The 25456-nt window shown below is 52.5% G+C and overlaps 1 protein-coding gene across 1 annotated transcript in view; it reads left to right on the forward strand.

Moving 5' to 3' along the window:
* The window catches only part of PACS1 (phosphofurin acidic cluster sorting protein 1), a 155133-nt gene that overhangs the window by 122874 nt on the left and 6803 nt on the right, over positions 1-25456 (forward strand). The window contains exons 3-19 of the mRNA XM_059932069.1: positions 4877-4966; positions 6109-6234; positions 8626-8770; positions 9008-9099; positions 9194-9274; positions 11829-11888; positions 12690-12850; positions 13211-13304; positions 17803-17883; positions 19555-19670; positions 19809-19944; positions 21024-21128; positions 21813-21919; positions 22606-22760; positions 22896-23006; positions 23656-23758; positions 24169-24211. Coding sequence (XP_059788052.1) covers positions 4877-4966; positions 6109-6234; positions 8626-8770; positions 9008-9099; positions 9194-9274; positions 11829-11888; positions 12690-12850; positions 13211-13304; positions 17803-17883; positions 19555-19670; positions 19809-19944; positions 21024-21128; positions 21813-21919; positions 22606-22760; positions 22896-23006; positions 23656-23758; positions 24169-24211 — 1806 coding nt within the window. The remainder of the gene's footprint in view (positions 1-4876; positions 4967-6108; positions 6235-8625; positions 8771-9007; positions 9100-9193; positions 9275-11828; positions 11889-12689; positions 12851-13210; positions 13305-17802; positions 17884-19554; positions 19671-19808; positions 19945-21023; positions 21129-21812; positions 21920-22605; positions 22761-22895; positions 23007-23655; positions 23759-24168; positions 24212-25456) is intronic.

Consider the following 25456-nt stretch of genomic DNA (forward strand, 5'->3'; position numbering starts at 1 on the left):
TGGCAGGAGGTGAGGGCGGCACCAGAGCTTTGGCCTCAGGGACTGGAAGGGTGGAAACGCCATTAAGTGAGATGGGAAAGACTGTGGGGAAGGCAGATTTGGGGGGAAAGATCCAAAATTCAGCCTATCACATGGTGTTTGAGACGGCTGTTAAACATGCGAGGGGAGATATTGAATAGACAGTTGAATATGTGAGTTTAGAGTTCAGGAGAGAGGTCTGGGGGCGAGAGACAGTTTGGGGAATCGTCAGCGTATCTGAGACCATAAGGTGGATGAGCTGCCCAGGGGTGGAGGGAGCCGTTACAGAGAAGAGAACAGGTCTAAGGAGTGAGGCCACAGGCTCCCCAAGACTATGTCAGGGAGGAGAGGAAGGACCTGACACGGAGACCAGGAAAGAGCAGCTGAGGGTGAGAGGAAATCCAGGAGAGTGAGGGGCCAGGAGGCCACATGAAGGGAGAGTTGCTGGAGGGGAACGAAGAGGAGTCCTCCTCATGGAGGTTATCGGAGACCCTGCCAATGGCAGTGGTGGCGGAGTTACGAGACGATGAGAGAAGTCTTCAAGAGCAAAAGTAGACAGCTCTTGAAGAGTTTGCTATAAAGGGGAGGTGAGATGTGGGGTGGTAGCCAGCAGGGCACGTAGGGAGACAAGAGGGGGTATTTTAATGAGAGAAAAAACATTAGCCTGTTTGCTAATGGAAATGATCCAGAAGAGAGAGGGAAGTTGATTGTATAGGAGAGGAGAGAATGGTTAAGAAGAGCCTCCCTGAGTCGGTGAGCAGGGGTGGAGGGATGGAGCGGCTGACGTCGGGTGGGGGCCGGGAGCCCGTCCGTGTAACCAGAGGGGAGGAAGCTGTGGCCATACAGACTGGGCAAGGAGCTAAGTGTGGTGGGCGTTCTTTTCCTGTCGCTTCCACTTTCTCGGCAAGGTAGGAATCAAGGTTATTCGCTTAGAGTGAGGGAAGGGGTGAGGAGGCGTTGGGGTGTGAGGAAGAACGGGAGGTCATCTCGTGGAGTGAAGGGGCAGGTGCCCGGACTGGGGAAAATGCAGTGATCGCCGGGCAGCTCTGCAGGCCCACATCACGTTTGGGGTCATGAAGTCAAAGTCAGAACAGTTAGCAGACTGTATGATTCTCTCCAGGCGTGTTCAGCTGGGGCAGCTGGATTTGTACAGGGTTGTAATGGACCAAGTGAGTACAGAGGACAGCAGCGGGCAGAGGCGCTAGGGCATGTGCAGGGACCACTCGTCCAGACTGACGGGGGCATTTAAGCCGAGTGAGGAGGAAAGAGGGGACAGCGGGCATGAGGAGGAGTGAAACATGGCGGGGGGATCAGTGGATCGTAGGCCTGGTGGGTTCAAGGGATTATTGCTCATTCTCAAACAAGCGAGAATGAGCTGGAAAGTTGGGAAGTGGAGATCAGAGAGTGGGGTGCATGACACTGAGATGAGGCTTTGGTCATCATTATCGGTAACCATAAGGCCCAGAGTGTGACCATGTGGGTGAGGGGCTCAGACAAGGGTGAGGACAAGGCCACTGAGAGAGGGAAACCACGGGGTTTAGGGGCCAGGACATTGGAAAGCGCACGTGTCGAAATCACGAAGAGGGACTTCCCTGGTGGCGCAGTGGTTAAGAATCCACCTGCCAATGCAGGGGACACGGGTTTGAGCCCTGGTCCGGGAAGATCCCACATGCCACGGAGCAACTAAGCCCGTGCGCCACAACTACTGAGCCTGCGCTCTAGAGCCCGTGAGCCACAACTACTGAGCCCATGTACCACAGCTACTGAAGCCCGCATGCCTAGAGCCCGTGCTCTGCAACAAGAGAAGCCACTGCAATGAGAAGCCCGCGCACCGCAACGAAGAGTAACCCCCGCTCACCACAACTAGAGAAAGCCCACGCGCAGCAACGAAGACCCAATGCAGCCCAAAAATAAATAAATAAATAAATTTAGACAAGGATGCTTTCATCAGTAAGTTATACTATCGTTAAAAAAAAAAAGAAATATGAAGAGTTACGGCGGGAGTAGTGCTGGGGAAGGAGCAGTGCGGGAGGAGCTAAAGTCAAGAAATGAGCAGGGATGCTGGCAGGTACAGACAAGAGCCACAGCCAGGAAGAGAGGCTAGACTAGGGGCATCCACTCAAAGGGGGAGTTTGGGGGAGGTGGAAGGGAGAATGTTCTGGAGCTGCTGATGAGGAACAAGGAAGACCCTGCCCCACCCCCAAGCCCAGCAGTCAGCCCAGGAAGCAGTGTCTTCAGGGGGGAGCAGGTTTCAGCTGTGTAGGGTTTCTCAGCAGTGTTGTGGGGCTGTGCTGTGCCTCGTAGGCCGGTCGGCAGCAGCCCCGGCCTCTACGCTCTAGAAATACCACGCACGCACGCACGCACATACCCCAGCTGTAACAGTCAAAAATGTCTCTAAACTTTGCCAAATGTCTCCTACCCCTGGTTGAAAACCACTGCTATATATAAACCACAAACCACATTTTGGATTCTCAGCATTTCTGAGATTCATTGTCCAGAGACTTCTTGAATCCTAAGAGCCTATATAAATTCAGGTGAAAACTTTGCCAAGACTCTTGTTCATAATAGAGGTTACAAAAAGCATTATCTAACACATGAGGCAGGACTTCCTTTATTATTTTTAATTGTCATAATATAATGCTATTCTAATTATAAAAGCATTGTGAAATACTACATTTAGGAGATTTTCCTTCCTGCATTATACAAAATCTGTATTTTATAAAAGCAAAAATTAGAAATGGATAAGAAACCTAAAAGTTAAAACTAAATTTTTTTCATTTCTAAAGGAAAACAGAGTGGAATATCTACTCTGATACAGCAGAATAACTTCATTACCTTGGAGTAGGCAAAGATTTCTTAGCTAGGGCCCAGAATGCATTAACCATAAAAGAAAAAAAATAATAATAAAGTTGACCAGATCAAAATTAAATACTTCCTCAAAAGATACTATTAAGAAAATGAGGGCTTCCTTGGTGGCACAGTGGTTGAGAGTCTGCCTGCCAATGCAGGAGACACAGGTTCGAGCCCTGGTCTGGGAAGATCCCACATGCCGGAGCAACTGGGCCCGTGAGCCATAATTACTGAGCCTGTGCGTCTGGAGCCTGTGCTCCGCAACAAGAGAGGCCGCGATAGTGAGAGGCCCGCGCACTGCGATGAAGAGTGGCCCCCGCTTGCCGCAACTAGAGAAAGACCTCGCACAGAAATGAAGACCCAACACAGCCATAAATAAATAAATTTTTTTAAAAAAGCAAAACCTTTAAAAAAAAAAAAAAGAAAAGAAAAGAAAATGAATAGGCAAGAAAATATTTACGGTGCATATATCTGACAATTTCTTGTATAAATAAAAAACTTACACCCGAATAACAAGATAAACAACACAAAGAAGTTTGATCAGGCACGTCATAAATGGAGATTTACAACTGACCAACAAACAGCTGAGAAGGCGCTGCACGGGCTGAGTCCTCAGGGAGATGCAAATTGCAGCCACAGTGATGGACCTCTCTGTACGTGGCCAGTAGAATCCACGTGTCCAGGACAGACCACGCCGGATGCAGCTGCAGGTGGAAAGTGGTACTAACACTTTGGAAATCAGTCTGGCGGTTTCTCATGAAGCTACATATGTGTCTACCCTAAGACCCAGCCATTCCTCTCCTAGGTGTCGACCCAAGAAAAAGAAAACACATCCACTTGTGTGGATGACTTGTACAAGAATGGCAGCTTTAGCCATAATGGTCCCAAACTAGAAACACCCCAAATGTGAAATGTTCAGCGACAGGAGAACGGAAACCACATGTGGTACATTCATGGGACAGAATTCTGCTCAGCAGTAAAAAGGAACAAGCTTTCGATACACACAACAGCCTGTATGAACCTCAGACACATTATAAATGTTGGGCAAAAGAAGCCCGACCAGAATAGTACACACTGTATGATTCCATTTATATGGAATTTTAGAACAGGAAAAACTGACCTATGGTGAAAGACCTCGGAACAGTGCTTTCCTCTGAGACAGGAGTGCAGGACTGACTGGGAGGCATCACAAGGGATTTTTCCAGAGTAATAAAAATGCTCTACATCTTGATAGAGATGTGGGTTACACGGATATATACATTTACCAACTCATCGATCTGTATACTGGAGATCGGGGCACTTCACTGTGTTAAATTACTCAATTTTTTTTAAAGTAATTTTTATAAATAATACTGGCGTTCCTCAAGCTCTCCTGCTGATCTCTTTTTACATTGAGGAACAGTTTAGCCCAGCTTTATTTTTAAGAGCTAAAAACACTATGGTGTTTAACCCAGCATTAGGTTTGGCGGAGCAGGGGTGCCGGGGGGCACGGCAGGGGGAGCGGGGGCAGGGGGAGCTGCACTGAAAGGAAGAGTTCCTGGAAAAAAATTATATCGAAGCTGAGACTGGGAAGGTGAGTTGGTTAGCTGTGTACAGAAGCATGAAAGAATATCCAAGAAGAGAAAGCAGCATGTGGAAATGCCCAGAGACAGGACAGTGTGGCCGAAGTGTCAGTTAGACGGGAGGAGGGCGGCTGAGGTGCCATGGGGAGAACTGCCACGCCTTGGGGTACAACACCACTGCCTCTCCCTCAGGAGCGGTGGGAGAGGAGAACTCAGATGCAATAACAAATCATTTCCATGTGAAAACCCTTTGCAGACGGACAGCATAATACATGTAAAATCATATCTATGGTAGTGGCTTGATTTTGATCAAGTACAACAAAAAGACTGATGGAATACTTGAACTGGTAAGAATCTTTGTAGAGTTTAGATGTTGTTTGCAAACAGTATTTCTTTTGGTCTGATTTTTGGTGATACAGCCTTGACCTATTTTTTCTTGGTTTCAGGGTTCAAAAAGGATTCTTCGCTCCAATGAGATCATCCTTCCAGCCAGTGGATTGGTGGAAACAGAGCTCCAGTTAACCTTCTCCCTCCAGGTGAGAACCTGCTCAGTCTTAGGTCATTAATATGCCATGTCCAGCCTAATCCCGAACAGTCCTCTAATCTGGAGACTGTTTTATCCGAGAACAGCCATAGCCCAATGATTTGAAGTCACCTAGAGCTTCTGTGGCCAGCCTGGAGGACCAGAGCAATCACTCAGACAGCCACAGCAAGGGCGCCAAGACCCAGATAGGCTGCTGAAAAGTACACCACAAATCGTTCTTTGTTTTGTCTTTTTTTTTAATTGCAGTATAGTTGATTTAAAATGTTGTGTTAAGCTGCTGCATTGCGCAAGGAGATCATCTCAATGCTTTGTGACGACCTAGAGGGATGGGATAGGGAGGGTGGGGGAGAGGCTCAAGAGGGAGGGGATATGGGGATATATGTATACATATAGCTGATTCACTATGTTGTACAGCAGGAACTAACACAACGTTGTAAAGCATTTATACTCCAATAAAGATGTGAAGTAAATAAATAAATAAATAAATAAAAAGCACTAAAAAATAAAATAAAATGTGTTAATTTCTGCTGTACAGCAAAGTGATTCAGTTATACATATATATATGTGTGTGTGTATACATTCATATTCTTTTCCATCATGGTTTATCACAGGCTATTGAATGTAGTTCCCTGTGCTCTACAGTGGGACCTTGCTGTTTATCCATCCTGTATGTAATGCTTGCCTCTCATTCTTCTTCCCCTTTTCCTCAGACAGAGCTGTTAACCCCACCATCCCACCACACTCGGCCCCGTCGCCTCTACTTAGTAATCCACGCCATGCCCCCCAGCAGAGGCGGATGCTTCAGTCTTGTTTTGCCCCCATACTGCAACCTCCATCCCTTCCCTTCTCCTCCTTATCCGTCCTAGTATGTCTGTCTCTCTGCATAACGCCAATACCCCAGGTTGCATTGCACGGACACCTGATTATCTGGCAAGGAAGGAGGCTGTTTTCTGAGCGTGTGTGGACCACCCCGCTGCAGAGTGGAAGCCAGGCGCTCCTCTCACCCCTATCACCCCCTCGTGCAGCTGGGAGCCAGTGAAGCACAGGAAGGTGGCACGTCCTCTCGCAGCACCAAGACCCACCGAGGACCCAGTTGCTGATTAACTGTGCTCGGCTCTGTTTTGTGCTCGGCAGTACCCTCATTTCCTGAAGCGAGATGCCAACAAGCTGCAGATCATGTTGCAGAGGAGAAAGCGTTACAAGAACCGGACCATACTGGGCTATAAGACCCTGGCCGTGGGGCTCATCAACATGGCAGAGGTGAGAGAGGGCGGCCTCTGGACAGTCAGCCTTTCGGAGCCTACGAGAGACACCAGCCCAGCCAGTGATTTTCCCAGCCTGCTGTTTGGGTTTTATTCTGTGTTACAAATTAATTCTTTTATTGGAAATTCAGGATGCACTTCTTTTTATTGAGAGCTTTCTCCCTCATGAAAAGTTTTTTCTTTAACTTTTAAAAAAATGTCAAACTTAGAGAAAAGTTGTAAGAATAGTGTAAAGAATCCCCGTCTACCCTTCACCCAGATTCTTCAGTGTTAACACATCTGCCTTATTATTCTCTCCTACATACACGTTATGCATGTTGTTTTCTTTTCTGAACCACCGAGAGTAAGCTGGTGCCCCATCACACATGGTTAATACGTACTGTGTCTACCATGAAGATCAGGACATTAGCACCGATACAGGGTTGCCATCTAACCCGCAGTCCCCACCCAGGTCATGCCAAGCGACTCAGGGATGTCCTTTGCAGGCCCAGGGTTTCATCTGGGATTACGGGCTGCACTTAGCTCTCGTCTCATTAGTCTCCCTCGACCTGCAGTCCCTCGGATTTTCCTTGTCTTTCATGCCCTTGACATTTTTTAAGAGTACAGGCTCTTTATTGAATGTGCCTCAGTTCAGGTTTGTCTGATGTTTTCTGAAGATTGCATTCAGCTTCTACGTTTTTGGCAGAATTACTGCAGCAGTAATGTAGGCAGCACTCTGTGTTGATTTGTTCCTTTACTGGTGAGGCTAACTTATCGCTTGGTTAATTTAAGATGGTGTGTGCCAGGATTTCCAGTATAAAGTTAATTAATACATAGTTTGTTCTTACCAATGGAAAAAAAACATTTTATAGGGAGGAGATGTTTTGAGATTATATAATAGTCTCTTTTCTCCTCATATCTTCACCAAGTAGTTTTAGCCTCTATTAATGATTCTTGCTGGAATCAGTCATTACTTTGATGTTTGCCAGACAGTGAATTTCCAATCCCACCGTTCCTTCTCTATTTATTAGTTGGCTGTCTGCTGTAAGATACAGCTTTCCCTTCTTCCCCATTTACTGATTGATTCATTTCTTTGTATCAGTTATGGATCTGTAGATTCCTGTTTAATTCAGTGGGGTTTAGTCTGCTACTATCATTATTTATTTTGATGCTCAAATTGTCTCGCATTTGGCCAGTAGAGCCCCTTCAAGCTGATTCCTGTATCCTTTTTTACGTGCCTCATCGTTCTTTACATGCTTCTTCACTTTCTGGTACAAAATATTACAGGCTCATCATGTACTTTCCCTGAGCCAGCCTCAGAATGAACTGATCCTCCAAAGAGCCCCGGTTCCTTTTAGTGGAGAATGGTATTTAGAAACCAAGATCTGGGTGCTAGAGGTGCTCGTTTTCCCAACTGGGGTATCATTGCTTCTCCTCCCTCTCAGCAGACGGAGCTAGGAAATACATGTATACATATGCATATGCACGTGTATATACATACACATCATATCTGCTTCCACATCTGTATCTATCTGATCATGAGCTCACATTCCAGTCAATTCCAGTCAGCACCTTTGGGGTTCCTCTAGCCTTTCTCCTTTTCATGTTTCTAATTCCCTTCTCAGTATGTTTGCTCACTTGTGCGGCTTCCCTGTATGCCTGGTGAATCTTCTCAGCCCTGACCAAGGGGAAGAGGAAAGGGGCCACAAATCAATTTTAAAACCTATTTCTGTGTTTTAGAACATTAAGTAAGAAAAATTTTGTGGCCATAGTAAAAGGTGAGATAGTCCCAGCCCATCTTCCTGTCCTCTTCATGTTTTGTATCAGAACGAGGGCCTGGGGGGAGTGAAGTATGTGGGTGGCACGTTTTGCCAGCTGTGTGCCCTTATAAGGGTGCCCTTATTGCCAGGCACAGGTGGCCACGGTCTGCAGGCCGGCCTCACGCAGCCTGGAGAGCTAGTTTCTCTGTGAAAGACTTAAACTGAAATGCAGTCCTAGAGATTAGCAGTCATTTTCAATCTCAGGCCTTGATTTTTATCTCTAAGCACGTGGCCCGACCCGTGGCTGACACTTCTGGAGGTGGTTTTAAAGTGAGACTGGGGACTTCCCTGGCGGTCCAGTGGTTGGGACTCCGCGCTTTCACTGCGTGGGCCCTGGTTCAGTCCCTGGTGGGGGAACTAAGATCTCACAAGCCGCGTGGCACGGCCAAAAAGGAAAAAAAAAAAAGAAAAGGTAAAGTGAGACAGGCAATAGGAGAACAGTAGGCGTGAATCTGGAAGATAGTGAAAAAGAGAATGTGTTAGCAGAACGCCGTTCCCAGTGGCTCGCCTGTCCGTTGGGATTTGTGAAAACGGGCTGCTCTGCGGCACTGTCCGTAGTGAGGTGTGTCCTTGGCCGCCCGTGCTCGTAGGTGATGCAGCACCCGAACGAAGGCGCCCTGGTACTCGGCCTGCACAGCAACGTGAAGGATGTCTCCGTGCCTGTGGCAGAAATAAAGATCTACTCCCTGTCCAGCCAGCCCATTGACCATGAAGGAATCAAGTCCAAGCTGTCCGGTAAGACGTGTGCGGTGTTGGGAAGCCCTCCCCATCACCTGATCTCCATCCCAGGAAAGCCTAACACGTTCCTAGGAAAGAGGAGCTTAGAGCTCCTTGGAAATGAAAGGGGGTCGGGGCCCTCTCCTCCACCCCAGCTGCGGTTCCACTTGAGGAGAGCATGATTCCAGCCAGCCAAAGCCTCTTAGACCAGATCTTCCCCTTGCGAGGTCATCTTATCAAGGTGTCTGTTTCCAGACCGGTCTCCTGATATTGACAACTATTCTGAGGAAGAGGAGGAGAGTTTCTCATCGGAACAGGAAGGCAGTGATGACCCACTGCACGGGCAGGTAACTTTCCACAGCCCCTCAATAAAGCGACCGAGAAGCAGTTACAGACCCTCCTAGGGTTTCCCAACCTCAGTCCATCCCCCTACCCACTTAGGACCTGTTCTATGAAGATGAGGATCTTCGGAAAGTAAAGAAGACCCGGAGGAAACTAACCTCAACGTCTGCCATCACAAGGGTGAGCCTCCAGGGTCCGGGGAATGTTTTAGCAGAGATTTTCAATCTGGGGGTAGGATGGGAGTGGTGTATTCAGACTTCCTGGGGGCTTTTTAACATCTGCCCAGGGCCATGCCCTCAAGGCTGTGATACACCCCTCGGTGCCTCCACCTCCACCACCAGCTAATTAAGCATCACTGTTGCAGAGAACCAGCGTTCCTGATAGGAGCGTGTTATATTCTTCGGGTTATCTTGGGATAGAAGAAAGGTTGAGAAACCTTGTTGTAGACTTTGGAACAGATGCTTCCTCGCGGAGCAGAACCCCTCGGGCACCCTCCCTCCCTTCTCCGGGTGATTACTTCGGGTTTCGTACTGTCCGCTGCATAGATAAGTCCAGTCCTCTCTAGGAGCATCTCCATTTGGAATCATTTGTTGAACTTACCCAGAAGTAGTAGGCTAGTGCTTGGAACTGGGGGCTTGATACAGTGCCTGCCTTAATGGATCCAGAACCTTAGAGACCAGAGGCCTTTGGATTGTGTCTCCTGCATGCGATCTCCTCAAGAGTCACTACTTCTGGTGAAATTAGAGTCCTGGACTGAGATGCTTAATACCTGAATTTCTAGGTTAACTTTAACCTCTTCTGGGGTTCCCGTGCCAGAGTGCGGGGGAGTCAAAAGTGCCAGGAGCTTTTTGGAAGAGAAGTTCACAGTTTCATTTGTCCCCAGAGGCAGCCTGATTCTCTCTAGCGCAGAGCAGCCCAGGGACCCCAAGAGCAGAGATTCCCGTCACCTTCAGGAGTGAAATAAGTGGAGCCAGACCTTCCGAACGTGTTGTATCTGAGCCTGGTCCACCGTGAAACACGCTGTCCTCCCTCCAGGCACCCTTGGGTATCCCTGGGCTTCAGTGTATAATAAATCCTCAAGGCTGAGGCCTTGATTCCCCCACTGGACAACGACTAGAGCGCGTTTGAACTGTGTCATCGTCCTCAGGCCTCAATCCTCGATTGGCGCTCCTAGGCCTGGTAAGGCCCATCCTGGCCTCCAGCCCCACCCTGTGCTCTGAGGACGGGGAGGCTGGCTCTCCGTTGTGGCTCCTCCTGCTAGGTTTTTCTTTTTCGTGTGCTGTAACCACAAAGAGGCCCCGTTTTCTTGCCAAAGGTGCCCCCTGGAGCTCTATAAGTCACCTCTTCCTGTGCTCGCCTCCGTAGCTTCACAGGTTAGACGACCAGAGCTCGGTGCTCCTTTGACACCCGCTCCCCGAAAGGTGTTTTTATTTTTTGTGTTAACTGCAGGCACTTTCCAATCAGATTTCCAGAGTAATTGTCCTTTCGCTCCTGTCTCCCGTGCACACGAATCCTTCTCTCCCTACCAAGAGCACTTTGTTCTAGACGTGTTAATTGACTCGGCGTTCTCTGAACCGCCTTCTGCGTCTCGGTCGCTGTGGCTCCCGTTCCTCCTCTGCTGTGGGTGCCCTTCCACCTTGGGGAGCCCCGCCCTTTCTTGAAGGCCCAGCTCAGTCTCACCCACAAGTTAGTCTCCCCCATCCCCAGGCGGTGAGTCTGTCATCCAGTCAGGAGGGTGCTGAGGGCCACAAGCTAGTCGCCGTGCCTGGGGTCGGACACGTAGAGATAAGGAAGGCCCGGTCCATGCCGTCAGGGAGCTCACCGTGTCCAGTGACACGGACACATCTACACAAGTGACCGTAACCCCATAGGGCGGGCGCCAGACGAGCTCTGCGTCAGGGTCAGCGATGGCCCTAAGGGGAAAGTGACCAGCTCTGAGCAGGACAGCTTCGTGGGCAAGATGCCGGGAGATGGGTTTTCTAAGAGTAAATAGAACTTCGCCAAGTGGATCTGGGGAGGATGTTTAGTCAAGGCAGAAGTTACCATGTAAATGGCCCAGAGGGGTGCCACGTCGTACGTGAGCAGTTAGTTCCCACCTAAGTGGGGTGTGAGGGGTTGGGTGGTGGGTGAGGCCAGGGTCAGGCAGAGCCAGCGCTCAGCAGACACAGGGTGACACCGAAGTTCTTGAGGCTCTGGGGCCAGTGAAGGCCTTGCATCTGGGGAGTGATGAGGTGAGATCTGCATGTGGAACAGTCGCAGTGGACTCTGGAGGGCATGAGACTGGGAGTGGGAGAGAGGAGCTCGTTGAGGGTGGTCGGTGGCCGCAGACAGGGGTGAGGAAGGAGGCCGGATGGAAGCGGTGGGGTTTCGGGTGGACAAGAGGGTAGGAGCCAGCACCCCTAGGCCGGGGGTCGGGGGAGGCTCCGGGTGCAGATTCGGTGACTCCTCGGTGCCTGGGCGACCAGGAGGGGGAAGGCACAGAGCAGAGGGTGAGCTCCGTTTTGGAAACATCGAGTTTGAGGAGCCTGTGTGTATACAGGTGGCGCTCACCGGTCAGCACCGTGGTTCTGAAGTTCTGGAGAAAGGGATGAGCGGGAGGTGACCATGGGGAGTTACTGGGGTGGAGGTGTGGCCCCGGTTCTTTACCAAAGTGGGTCCTCGATGACTCTGCCGGAAGTGATCGCCGTCCACAGGGGGCTGCTGGCTGAGGACCACTGTGGCTTTGTCCCTACAGCAACCTAACATCAAACAGAAGTTTGTGGCCCTCCTGAAGCGGTTTAAAGTTTCAGACGAGGTACGACCCCTTACTCCCAAGCTGGATGGTGAGTAGAATTCCCGGAGTTTCACCCTCGTTCCTGGGGCACAATCTGGAGTCAAGATTCCAGGAACCCCAAGTGAGGGGGTAGCTAAAGGAGGGCTTTCCGCTACTTGAAAAGAGAAGGAAAGATTTGCATGTAGCGCCCAAGGTTCCATGGTATTCGGAGCAGGGGCACATGCTTCTGCCTAGCTTTCGGGTGTGGGGTGTCCAGCACAGATCCAGTTGCCACCGTTCAGTTTTCCCTCCTGCCCCAAGGGGAGCATCGCGAATAGCAGCCTGTGAGGTGGGAGCCTCCTCCATGGCGTCAGGAACTGGCCGCTAAGAGAAGCAGTGCCTTCCTGGGGCTCCGGCAGGCCTGGAGCCAGTTTTCGTGGGCTCTCTTCTCAGTGGACTGAGGCAGGGATGGAGATTTGTCCCCTGCGGGCTCTAGAGGAGGCCAGCATGAGCCCGCCAGGGCCCCAGGCGTCTGGGTTTCCCTGCGCCTGTTCCTCCGGAGAAGTACCGTCTCAGCCCCGCTCTTCTTCCTGACGCCGGGTACTAGTGGGGAGCACTAGGGAGGCTCTGAGAGGGGACGGTGGCCTCACCACGTCCCTGCTCTCAGGATCAAATCACAGAAAGGACACCAAGACCACCCTGATGAGCGTGAAACTATGGCACGTCCCTTAAGGGGAATGGGTAGGGAAGCCAGTGGGGCCTGCCCAGGAGGAAGGAGTTTCCCGTCTGCCATGTCGTTAATAGGGGTAGCCCCAGACTCCAAGGTTTTGTTTTCTCCCACAGGTGGGCTTTGGGCTGGAACACGTATCCCGGGAACAGATACGAGAAGTGGAAGAAGACTTGGACGAGCTGTATGACAGTCTGGAGATGTACAATCCCAGCGACAGTGGTCCCGAGATGGAGGAGACAGAGAGCATCCTTAGCACGCCAAAGCCCAAGCTCAAGTGAGGCCCGCACCCCCTGTGTCACATTGTCTCTCTAGGCCATGGCAATCTCCTAGTACCCCCTCTCTCACCCCCACCCCCATTACCCGGGAATCTTGGTTCCTCACCCCTGCTGAACCTCCTGCCGTCTGGATAAAGCTCACTGCTTTAGCGTCTAACCGACAAAAGCCCCGATAGGACTGTCCTGAAGTCCTTCGGTCCAGGTCCCTGCTGGTCCAGCCTCTGCTGTGTCCTTCCTCGCCAGCATCCTCGAAGCCCGGGTTGTCGATCTTTCTTGAACACCAGCTCTGCCCGGCTGTCCGTGAGCTGCTGTTCTGGGCCCTGGCGGCCACTGACCCTGGCTGTGCTTCTTTGCCACAGGCCCTTCTTTGAGGGGATGTCGCAGTCCAGCTCACAGACGGAGATCGGCAGCCTCAACAGCAAGGGCAGCCTCGGCAAAGACACCACCAGCCCTGTGAGCAAGACCAATGGCTGTGGGGTGCGGGAGCGGGACCAGGGGAGAGTCAGGGCTTAACAGTGGGCCCTCTGCTCCTGGCTCATTTGGGACCTACGGGCCATCTCATCTCATTTCCACCTCGGTTGTCATCTCAGTCCTGCTGGGCTCTTAGTGCGCTGAGGATATTGCTGTGGCCAGGCGGGTGTTCTCTATGGTCTGTTCCCGCCATGACCTGGCGCCTTCCCTCAACGCAGGAACACTCAGTGCCTCAAGACCTCTCCCTCAACGCCCGTCATGCGGTAGCTGGGAGTGTGGCACCTGGCCAGTGGTGGCGATTCTGCATCCAGGCTGGGGAGAGGGTGGATGCAAAGGGGCAGGAAGCCCCCAAGGTCTGTTCAGGAGAAATTATATGGGCTTTATGCAGAAAGTGGGCAGTGCCCTCGAAGAATTTAGAACTCGGTGGGCTGGTTTCCATTTTGCCTGGCGAGCCAGAGGGAAAAGGAGCTGTCTACTGCAGCACCTCAGAGCCCCGCCTCACCCCGGGACCACGCTCTGTCCCTATTTGGGAAGGCTCTCCCCAGCAGTGGAGCAGGGACAGAAGCCTGGGTTGATGCTCTACCCGCCTCAGGCCCTAGGAAGCTGCCCTCCCCCTTGTGTATGACCAAAGGCAGGATGACGTGCCTGATTTTAGTGCAGTTTTCGGTTTGCTTTGAAAGCCCAGTGTCTTCTCTGTAGATCAAAAAAACAATCCTTTAAGTCCTCCTGCTCTTGCCGCTTTAACAGAGGGAATACAAAACTCACCCTGCACGTAGGTATTAATTGTGAGGAAACGACCTGAGGCCTGTGAGGCTCTCCATCCCCTGAAAAGCGCTGTCTATGGAAGGGCTGCCTGCCGCCGGTCCCAGGTGTCTGCAGACCGTCAGCTCATGGACTGCCTGCTGCCACCAGGTGGCGCTGTCGTCCACCTAATCCCTCTCCCTGCTGAAGGCGCAGCAGGGTGATCTGGCCCTAGAACAGCGGCACCACGTGGCCTCAGCCAGTAAATGTGGGATGGGAAATGGCAGCCCCCACCGAGAATCCCTCCACAGAGAAACCTCAGGCCCGCCACTTGCAGACCGGGCACTCTCAGCCTTTCCAGCCCAGGTTCATATGATCTGGGGCTGAGGAGGCCTTACCTGACTAGTTCTGCTCAGGATGCGGCTTGGGGCTGCCCCTTCTCACAGGGGGCTGCTGGATGGCCCTGCTGAATCATCGCTATCCACGTGGACAGATCATTGGCCACTGGAGCCAGATTCCATAGCAAGTATAAATATAAGGGATGACTCTTCTAGAGAGAAACCTGGGACCTGGCCAGGGGAGGACTGTCTTACGGTGTCCTAGGAATGCAGAACAAGGGCTCTACTGTAACACAACGCAATCAAATTTTAAATGAGATTAAGGCCCCAGAAATGCTAAGTGTGACACCTAACATATGGTGACCGCTCAATAAATTTTAGGGATCGTTGTTACTAAATCAGTAAGAGAAACTACTCTATACTAATGAAGCTGTTTCTGGGTTGATAGAATTTGTAGGTTCTACATTTAGTCTCAGCTGCATGGCTTACAAAATTTAAAGAGAAAAATCACCTTGATGCTCTGGGCCTCAGATGCCTTATTTGTGAGGTGAAGGCGTTGGCCCAGGAGCCCAGTTAGCTCAAAAGTCAATGGAGTATCAGTCTTTACAGTGTGATGGCCTAAGGATCCCTGTTCAGGCCAAACATTTCTTTGGGGCTGGGTAGGGCTGGTTTGAGAGCACATGCTCTGGAGTCAGACTTCTGGGTTTGAATCTTGACGCCATCACTCCACTGACTGTGTGATCTGGGCAGTTACCCAGACTTCGTGTCCTCATCTACAAATTGCATGTACAAAGGACATGCCTTACAAGGCAGTGTGAATATCCAGTGGGAGAATGCAGCTAAAGCCTCCAGCATGGCGCTTGATAGATGGTTGGATTGACTTACGGCATGGGGAGCATCAGTAAGTGTAAGCTGCTTTGCCATTTTTATTATAGACCCTGAGAGCCATTCCGGTTCTGGACTCCTGAAATTGATAGAATCTAGATGTCTTTTTAGTGAGTTCTTCAAATTCTGGTTCCCTTGGCCAGATTTCAGACTTTGCTGGTTCTCTGTGATATTTCTATTTTGAAGAGCCCCATATGTCTTGATGTGGGTGTGGAACTTTGGAATCCTTTAGTATGAAAGACACTTTGGGAACTACAGAGCAAGGCTGTGCTCTTACACAGAGAACTTCTAAACGTATTAGGGAAAATATACGGGGATGGTGCATCCATAGGCAGGCATGCACATGCTGCCCAGCTTTTGTCCTCTCTTCCCTGATTTCCTAGCATTGTTATTCATTTATTTTTCTTAACCTTCCTTTTTGTCCCCCAAATTTCAGAGGATTCAGTTTTATCACTAGAACCAGAAGGAATTTCTGCTGATACAAATTATTACAGTTGTTGAGTTTTCCTAAGACTTGAGCACACAGTAGCAACATAATTTGGTTCTTGGAGCTGATAACAGTAGGCCCCAACAGCGCTTCAGTTGGGGTGACCAAGAGATGGAGACTTTCCACCAGGACTGCCTGCTGCTAAAAGTTGCTAATTTCACAGCACTATAACTCATGGTGCTAGAGACCAGTACTTCGTAAAACTGAGAGCCTAAAGTACCACCGCACTCTGCCCCCTCCACGTGCGCACGTGCGTACACACACACACACACACGAGCACGTGCACCCCCTGCAGCAGCCAGCGTCGCCCCCAGGCACAGCGCCTTGCACTGCCACATCTGCCTCGGAGCCACACAGTTAGGCAACACAGCTACTGCGCTGCTGTGGTGAGAAAAGCCTGAAGTATTTATAGAAGCAGGAAGAAGACCTGGGAGAATCGGGAGTTTGCTCCCAGTGGGACTGACTGAAACATCCAGAAGAGTCAGTGCACAGCCCGCAGGTGCCCCACCCCGAGTCCACCTTAGAGCGCTCGGCACATCTCAGCACAGCGCTGTGCCGTGAAACACTGCTCTACTGCCGGAGGGCTGGACCACAGGGCTGCTGCCTGAGAGCCTTCCAGTAGGATGGTGTTATCGCCCCGATTCCTCCTCTTTAAAACGTGTTTAATTCATTTGTCATGCTGAGATCCCAAATTGAGTAAAACCATCTTCAGTCATAAGTCTGATGAAGAGTTCTCTGGGATTGTGGACTCTGTTAACATCGGTTATTCATACAGACAATGTGTAAAGGAGCTAGCGGTGCAATCTGGAGGCAACCTGCTGTGCGTGGCTCTGAGCCAAACCGTCTCACCCTCAGGGGCCACAGGGTCTGGATAAAGTGTGTTAGGTTCGTTTTGCAGACGGCTTAGAGCAGTGGTCCTCAACCAAGGGTGATTTTGCCTCCCAAGGGACATTTGGCGAGAACTGGAGACATTTTTGGTTCTCACAGCAGGGGTGGTAGGGGATAAGGGGCTGCTCCTGGCATCTAGTGGGTGGAGGCAGGGATGCAGCTCAAATCCTGCACAAGATGCCCCTGAGCAAAGAAAGACCCGCCCCAGATGTCAGCGGTGCCCACGTGGAGAAACCCTGGTTTAGCGTACGACATGGACCTACTTTTGTGGTCCTTGTTCATTAGTTTGCTGAGTGGCCCCTTGAGCTTATTAGGGCCATTTCTCTGTACTCTGTTATTTACTCAGAGAAAAGACTTTGGGTCATTGGGAGGAGGTGGGATATCCTTGATCCTTTCTGATTCCCTGGTTCCCCACAAGAACCAGAGACCCACTGAGGCCAGGACCTTCCCCGTAGCTAAGACCCACAACCCGCAACTGCTTATGATTTTGACACTGGTGTCTGCACAGCCAGAAGCAGCATTAGCAAGTGTGAAAAATCTGGTTATGTATCTGTATTTGCAAAGTACATTTTTATTATGAGAAATGCTAATAAAAGTTGGGGACAAAGGGAGAATTATTTCACACCTAAATGGCTTAGTATATTCTGTTTGAGGGTTTTCCAGACGTTTCTACCAAGCAAAAAGCATTTGGCTACCATGGATGTTTTTAGTCTCGAAATCAAAGACGTGAACTCTGAGATTCCCCTTTCTTCTTAGCAACTCTGACAGCAGAAGAGGCCCTGTATGCCCCTCCTGGGCAAGGGTGTTTACCGAATCCCGGGTTAAGACTGACGGATCCCACAGCCATGCCATCTGAATGTTGAGCTTATCTTTCCTGGTGACGTCTTGTGAGAGTCAGAATTTCTGGGTTCCACATCTCACTGTGTTATTAATTTAATGATCACAAAATAACTGACCTCTCTGAAGCTCAGTTTTCACAAAAATATGCTCCTTGTAAGATGAAAGTCCCAAAGATTTTATGAGATCTTCAGATTAAGTGAAAGTATTTTAAGCTTCCAAGGGACCTAGAAAACAAGTTAGAGTGGTGGATATTTGGATTGATGATGACTAATTATTATAATTTTTATAATTATAATTTTAGATGGAATTGGCTGCTTTAGAAAAAGTCAAATCTGCTTGGATTAAAAATCAAGATGACAGCTTGACTGAAACAGACACTCTGGTATGTATGGTTCGGGCTCCTGTTTAAAATAGTCTTTGGTACCTTTAGAAATACAGGCAAAAAGACCCTGATGACCACCCTGAAACTTTGGCCTAACTCTGTGGACTTGTGAATGTCCTGCCTGCTCTTCCTCCCAGAATCCTTACCCGTGGAATATAACGCTCTTCCCCAAACTAGCAAACCAGAAATGTCCCCATTCTGCCCTTTAGTTAGATCTGATCAAGTGCTAATTTAGATAATTTCTCACTATCTGTCACCCTCGTTTACTTCTCAGAGACGATGACCAGTATCTTCCCCTGAAAAACCATCCCTTCCTCCAGGTTGCTTTTACAGTGGCCAGACAGCCCGCAGCATTAAGTCTCCAAGTGATTCCTAGTCAGCTCCTTCCACTAAGAGTTGTTGGAGCTGCTCAGGGGCGCATGGGCTGGATCGGCTGGGGTGCCCAATTTAATTACGCACAGGTTGAAATTCCACACACATACACGTGTTGAGCACTGAAGGTGCAAAAATGAGAACACCGTGGATCCACCTGCGGGAGGAAAGCCAGCCGCGGCACACCCGGCGCAGAGGCTCTGTGGGGCCCGGGAAGGACAGAGCCATTCACCTGGAGGGAGGGCGTCTGAGCTGGGCCCGCAGGTTCTGCCACAGTTCAGCCGGTGGGACTGGAGGCCGACCCGGCAGACGGGAGGGAGCAGAGAACTTGACCGAATACCATCTGGGGGTGGGCTGCGCATCCGCCTCACAGTGGGAGCTGCTAGCTGAATGGAGTCGAGGAGGAATTGTTTCAGGCTTATGTTTCCTATAGTAAGTAATGCTGCATTAAGGATCTGGTGTCTGACAAAGCCTTAGGTTGGATTCGACATTACTGTAGTTCACCCGTAATCCTAGTAGCCCATCTTCCACTCTCGGTCCACTTTGGCCCATACTGCACAGCGGTCGTTTCAGAATGAAGTTCCAGGGGCTTCCCTGGTGGCTCAGTGGTTGGGAATCCGCCTGCCGATGCAAGGGACACGGGTTCAAGCCCTGGTCCAGGAAGATCCCACACGCCGCGGAGCAACTAAGCCCGTGTGCCACAACTACTGAGCCTGTGCTCCAAAGCCCGCGAGCCACAACTGCTGAGCCCGTGTGCCACAACTACTGAGCCCACGAGCCACAACTACTGAAGCCCATGCACCTAGAGCCCGTGCTCCGCAACAAGAGAAGCCACCGCAGTGAGAAGCCCGTGCACCGCAACGAAGAATAACCCCCGCTCGCCGCAACTAGAGAAAGCCCGCGTGCAGCAACGAAGACCCAACGCAGCCAAAAATTAATTAATTAATTTTTTTTTTTTTTTAATGAAGTTCCAGTCATGTCACTTCCTGAGTGAAACACTCTCCTTCCCACCTAGAGAAGCTAGATCATCAGCCCAGGTTTGTGGGCTGTCAGTTCATAAATGTAGGGTACAGATTGAATAGCAGGAGATGGTGCCCGGCACAGCGGGTGCACTCAGCTAAATTAAACAGTCACGGCGTCCTCGTCGGGTAGGGTAGGAGTTGTAGAACCCCGTGCTTCCCGGAAAAGAGAGCGCGGGACTGACTTTCTCGTGATGGTCATGGGCCCCGGCAGGAACCACGAGGCTCCCGTGGTCACCGAGGGGAAGTAACCCTCACTGCTTCCTTTCCTCCGTGGCAGGAAATCACTGACCAGGACATGTTTGGAGACATGAGCGCAAGTCTGGTTGTGCCAGAGAAAGTCAAAACTCCGATGAAGTCCAGTAAAACGGACCTCCAGGGCTCTGCCTCTCCCAGGTACTCAGGGTTGGAAGAAGCTCCTAAAGCGTCGGGTAGAATGAGGGAGGCCCGGCAGGAGGGGCCTCGGGAAGAGGGGGCAGGCCATGGCTCTGGGTCAGGGGGCTGTTTAACCGCCTCCTTCCACGTCTGTGGCAGCAAAGTGGACGGGGTGCACACCCCCCGGCAGAAGAGGAGCACTGTCCTGAAGGAGCGGCAGCTCTCCAAGCCCCTGAGCGAGAGAACCAACAGCTCCGACAGCGAGCGGTCCCCGGACCTGGGCCACAGCACGCAGGTACCGCGGCCTGTCGGGCGCCCCTGGAGCCTGGTCTCTGTTCCGTTGTCTCCTTGGGCGGTTGGGTGAAGAGGAGGGGGGAGTACTTTGAACGGCTCTGCATAAGGTCTTGAAGACACACCTAAAGGGGGAAGTCTAGCATGCTTGTTATTTGCTACTGCTGAGGAATTGGTGGGGAGCAGGGGACGGGGCAGGAGACTCTGGCTTGTTCTGCCCCCGTCAGACCTTAGTGGAGACTGTGCGGGGACAGTGGTTCTAGGGACAGCAGCCATCGGCTCTCACGGGACGTCTGCTCTGGGCTCTGATACCCTTAGTGCTGCTGTGGGCCAATTACAGTGGTTTCAAGCTGGCACGTCAACCGTATTAAAATGTTTTGATTGAAAGACCTAAGAGTGGCTGGAGCAGGCGCAGAAGGAACTGGCCCTCGGGAGTCCTGTTCCCTCTGAAGGTCTGTCTCCGGGGGAAGGATTCTCCCCCGACAGACCTCCTGCTCTCCCGCGGTCGACGGCAGGCCTGTTCGTTTCCCTGGTACATATCATTGGAAGGGAAGTTTGTGTCCATGTGGCTTCCTGAGCTGACGCTCTTATAGCTGAAAATGAACCCGGGACTAGAATAGCCCAGTGCCTGGGGCGAGGTATTGTCCTTCTTCTTAATCACTGTTCCTGAAATACCTTTGTTCCCTGTGACGGGCGGGCTCCCCACACAGCCTCCTTGCTGCTCTCATTAGTTCTCTCCCCGTTGTTGCCCTCGTTTTCCATCCTGTGAGCACCTGCTTGCTGTCGTCTTCCTCCTCCTCTCCTGCTGCCCTGCTTCATGACCCTTCGGGGCCCTTCCTGCTCTGGCAGGACGGCCAGCTGTGCTCCTGGCGCACCAGCCTGTGTTCTGAGGCCTCGCTTTGCTCGTTCTTGATCCCCCTCCTTCCCCTTACGCTCTGGCCGGTGGGCTACCGGGTCTCCTGCGCAAGTCCCTGGTCGCTGTTCTCTGAATACCTCTGCCCCAGGAATTCTCAGCCCGCTAGACCACGCAGCCCTACCCTCAGCTCCCTGGGGACTGCCCAGCAGACGCTCTTGTCCTTGTAGATTCCAAGGAAGGTGGTATATGACCAACTGAATCAGATCCTGGTGTCGGATGCCGCCCTCCCAGAAAACGTCATCCTTGTGAACACCACTGATTGGCAGGGCCAGGTAAAGCATTGAAGGTCGCAGGGCTGTGGAGGAGAGATTCTGGGGAGCGAGAGACAGGTCTGAAAGGCAAGGTGTGGGGAAATAGGGAATCACCCCCCTTTCTCAGGCCCCCCTACGCCGAACTCAGCCCACAGTTCTGGACTCTAGTCCCAGTGCCATCGTCTTCCCACCTGTGGGGCTTAAATCACCAATTTTCTGTACCTCGGTTTCCTCAGCTTTAAACAAACAGCGGCATCACCTGTCATGCCTGCCTTCCTGGCCCTGTGTCTCAGGCAGCATAACGGAAGGGAGGTGCCTCGGGGAGCACCAAGTGCTGTGAGACGCCAGAGGCGCCCTGGTTTCCATGAAAGCCGCTCGGAAGGGGCACAGCAACAGCAGCCCCTGTCCCTCCCGCCCCCGCCGTCCACCCGGTTAGATCCCGGCGCCACCTAGCGTGTGGGCGACAGAGGCCGAGTTAGAATCTAGTGTGCCCTAGGTCTTCCCACACTTCCGCATGAGCCCATCTACGCGGGGTCCGGCCCCACCTTCTCCTCGCTGGCTGCCAGAAGCCTGACCTTTGCCCGGCTGTGGTCTGAACGACAGAGCGTGGGGGCCTCGCTGCCCTCTTGGCCTGCAGGGAGGCGGTGCCCCTGCTGCGTGGCCTCACCTGTGTCCCTGCTCCTTTCCCTCCCCCACCCCACACAGTACGTGGCAGAGCTGCTCCAGGACCAGCGGAAGCCCGTCGTGTGCACGTGCTCCACGGTGGAGGTCCAGGCCGTGCTGTCCGCCCTGCTCACCCGTATCCAGCGCTAGTAAGGCCTCGGCTCTTCTCCTGCCCCTTGGGGGGTTCCCTCTGACCTCATCCTCCCACCCTGATTTCTAAGCAGTGAGAGGACCTCCCGGCCTCATCAGACCAAGAATTCGCGGTTGGTGCCTGGTTGGGCAGCGTCAGACCGCGGTGCTCTGATGCCCCTGCTGGCCCCAGAGGGTCGGGGTGAAAATGTCACCTTCCTGCCCGCCTGCCTCCCCGCCTGGTCCCCTGCCACACCTTGAGTTGCCTCGTCCTCTTCTTAAGCCCATGACGAAGAAGGCCGGGCAGAGAGAGCCCAGGGTTTTACAAGACCTTTTACTCCCGTCCCTCCGACCACCCCGAGCCAGGGCCTTCCCTCCTCAGGACCTGCCGTGAGAAAGAGCTGCGGGCGTTCCCGGGTGTCTGGGCTCATGCCCACCGCCAACCCCAGGGCACTGCCGAGTCTTCTCCCTATGAGCCTCAGCCAATTCTGCCTTCCTTCTAGACAGTTCCCTGTCCTCTCTGATCCTGGGTTTCCCTCTTTTTGCAAAAGCGCTGTGGTTTATTGCCTCTCTCTGTATTATTTTGTTTATTGGTTTGTTTTTTCCCGTGGGCTGTTGAGATCAAGTGAAGTCTGAGCTTGGGGCCTTCCTCTGAGCAGGACGCAGGCCCGCCTGACGTGGCCGTGCCTCTCCCCTTGCTTCCCAGCTGCAACTGCAACTCCTCCATGCCGAGGCCGGTGAAGGTGGCAGCGGTGGGCAGCCAGAGCTACCTGAGTTCCATCCTCCGCTTCTTCGTCAAGTCGCTGGCCAGCAAGACCTCCGACTGGCTGGGCTACATGCGCTTTCTCATCATTCCCCTCGGTAAAGGCTCAGCAGGGCCCACTCCTGAAGCGGGGTGGTGGCGCTGGGTCCCAGGAAGTGACGGGCAGGGAGACCGAAGGCTGGGCCATCATTCACCCCCTCACCAGCTCGCCTTGTCTGGTTTCCACCTACCAGGTTCTCACCCAGTGGCCAAGTACTTGGGCTCCGTCGACAGTAGGTATAGCAGTACATTCCTTGATTCTGGCTGGAGAGATCTGTTCAACCGCTCAGAGCCCCCGGTGTCAGGTAACGGCCCCTCGTAAGGGACCGAGACAGAATGTGGCCTGATTTCCGGAGAGCCAGGGTCGGGGGGGCGTGCTTCTCCTCCCTGTGGCGAGTTCATTTTTTTCAGTACTTATTAAAAGGAGGCCTATTAAGCGCAGCCCTTCCACTCTGGATGTGTTTAGTCTCTGCCATTTGCTCTGCACAGCTGGAAATGAGGGGGGCTGTGAGGGTGGCAGGGAATATGAATAACGCTCCACCAACCATGTCTGTTCCTGAAAGACAGAGGAGAGGTGGCAGGGATGGGCGCAAGCTTGGGCTCTGCGGGGCCGGGAGGTGGTCAGTGCTCCCGCGGGCCTTGCAGGAGTGCCAGGCAGACGTTGGACGGGGAGGGCGGGCTGCTGCAGTGGTTCCAAGGTCGCTGCGAGCAGAAACGGAGGCGGGGGCAAGCCGAGCCTGGGAAGGGGCAGGCTGGGGAGGACGGCACGAAGATTGGATGGGAGGACGGCTCTTTGCTCCATGATTCCTTAGGTTCAAGACAGCGGGTCTTTAGAGCCCTTTCTCTGCCTCAACTCCTGGGGTCGTCTGGCGGGACTCAGGAAGGGGGCTCTCGGAGAGGGTTTTCGGGCTCGCCTGCTGAAATGCCGGCGTTTGTCTCTTGGCTTCTCTGCAGAGCACCTGGACGTGGTCGGGCGGGTGATGCAGTACATCAGCGGCGCGGGCGTGACGCACCAGCTACCCGTGGCGGAAGCCATGCTGACCTGCAGGCACAAGTTGTAAGTTGACCGAGGGGTTTCTTAAAGACAGGTTGGGTGGGCTAGATAAATCTTAGGTCTCCTTTGCTTTTCCATACTTTCCTTCTCCCCACCCCATTTCCCTTGGTAAGAACTCAAGAGGATATGAGAGTGTTTTTTACTGCCTCCCCCCAGGCGTCCCCTTCCTTGCCTGGGCTCCCCACCCGTGTGGGCGCCCCTCGGTACAGACACGGGGACAGGGGTAGCGTGTGCAGAATCGGAGCTTTTGCCTCCATTTGGTGGCTCCTCGCGCCCTCCTGAGGCGCCATGGGAAGATGTTATGTAGTGTCTGGACTCCCTTAAAGCCACAGTAAAACATGGAAAGCTTGTGTCCCCATCTCTCCACGAAGTCTCACCCCCCAACTGTAAAGCTTTCCTGTCTCTCCCAACAGCCCTGATGAAGACTCGTATCAGAAGTTTATCCCCTTCATTGGCGTGAGTACAACTCCCCTGTTCTCCGTACCCCACCCACCCATTCTCCTGGCCTTCCTGTCCTGCGCGTGCGCGTGCACATGTGCACGCGCACACACGCACACACACACACACACACAGGACTCATCTAGACAACGGTTCCCATCCGGAGGCGATTTTGCCCCCAGGGGACGTCTGGCAGTGTCTGGTCTGGAGACAAGTTTGGCTGTCACAGCTGGGGACGGGGGTGGTACCGGCATCTCATGGGTGGAGCCCAGGGACGTGCTTACCATCCTGCAGGGCACAGGACAGGCCCCCGACAGAGAGTGATCCAGCCCCGAGTGTCAGCAGCGCCGAGGTGAGGGAGCCCTGGGCTGGGACAGGCACCGAGCTGTTCCTTTCAGTGTCCTTTCCCGATCAGGGGCCATCCCCAGCTCACCGCGGGTATCTCGTGCTTATTACACCAGGCGCTGAACTTGGTGCCGTGGCCTAGGGAGTGATGTCCAGGGCATTGGTTCTACAGGCTCCAGGGAAAAGAAAGCTGCCTCGGGGATAACGATAGATGATATTCCTAGAAGTCCGAGGAGTCGGTAGCCTTCAGAGCCAGGTGGACACCAAGCGGAAAAGGCTCTTTCCTCCTCCTGCTTAGTCAAGGCAGAGTCTCTACACGAGCGGATCTTGAACATAAAAGGAAAACCTCTTGGGTATCTTTGGTGTCAAGTGGTACCGGCCTTTGCTGCATTTGGCAGTAGCTAGGCCACAAGGCAGAGACCGACCAAGAGAGGGAGCCCAGAGGGGACAGAGCCGATGCCCTCCCGGGGCCAAAGCACGGCACAGACACACGGCTGAGAACTCTGATTTCCATTTGCGAGATGATTGAGTTTCTCTTCCAAATCAGCTGGTATCTTTTCCTACAGTCTCCCTGAGGATCCTCCCAGCTTCTAGGGGAGATGGGGCACGTGCGGGTGAGGGGCCCAGCTCCCACTGTCCCTGTTCTCTATTCGTCCCAGATCCTGGGCGTCTCGAGAGATCTTGGGAGAGGCCTGATCCTGGGGAGATCCTCCGTAAAGCCTTCCGTCTGCCTGGTCCAGTCAGTCCCCATTAGCCAGTGGGGCTGCTCCCACAGCCCCGTCGGAGGCCCGGGGCCATGGCCCGTAGCCAGGGCTGGCAGTCTGACCCACATCTTTGTGGAGCTGTGGGATCTTCATGGAGCTGGGGGTCACTGCCTACTCCAGCCTCACAGCAAGACAGAGAGATAGAAAAAATTAA

Source organism: Balaenoptera ricei, chromosome 8 (assembly GCF_028023285.1).
Source record: "Balaenoptera ricei isolate mBalRic1 chromosome 8, mBalRic1.hap2, whole genome shotgun sequence".
Classification (NCBI taxonomy): Eukaryota; Metazoa; Chordata; class Mammalia; order Artiodactyla; family Balaenopteridae; genus Balaenoptera; species Balaenoptera ricei.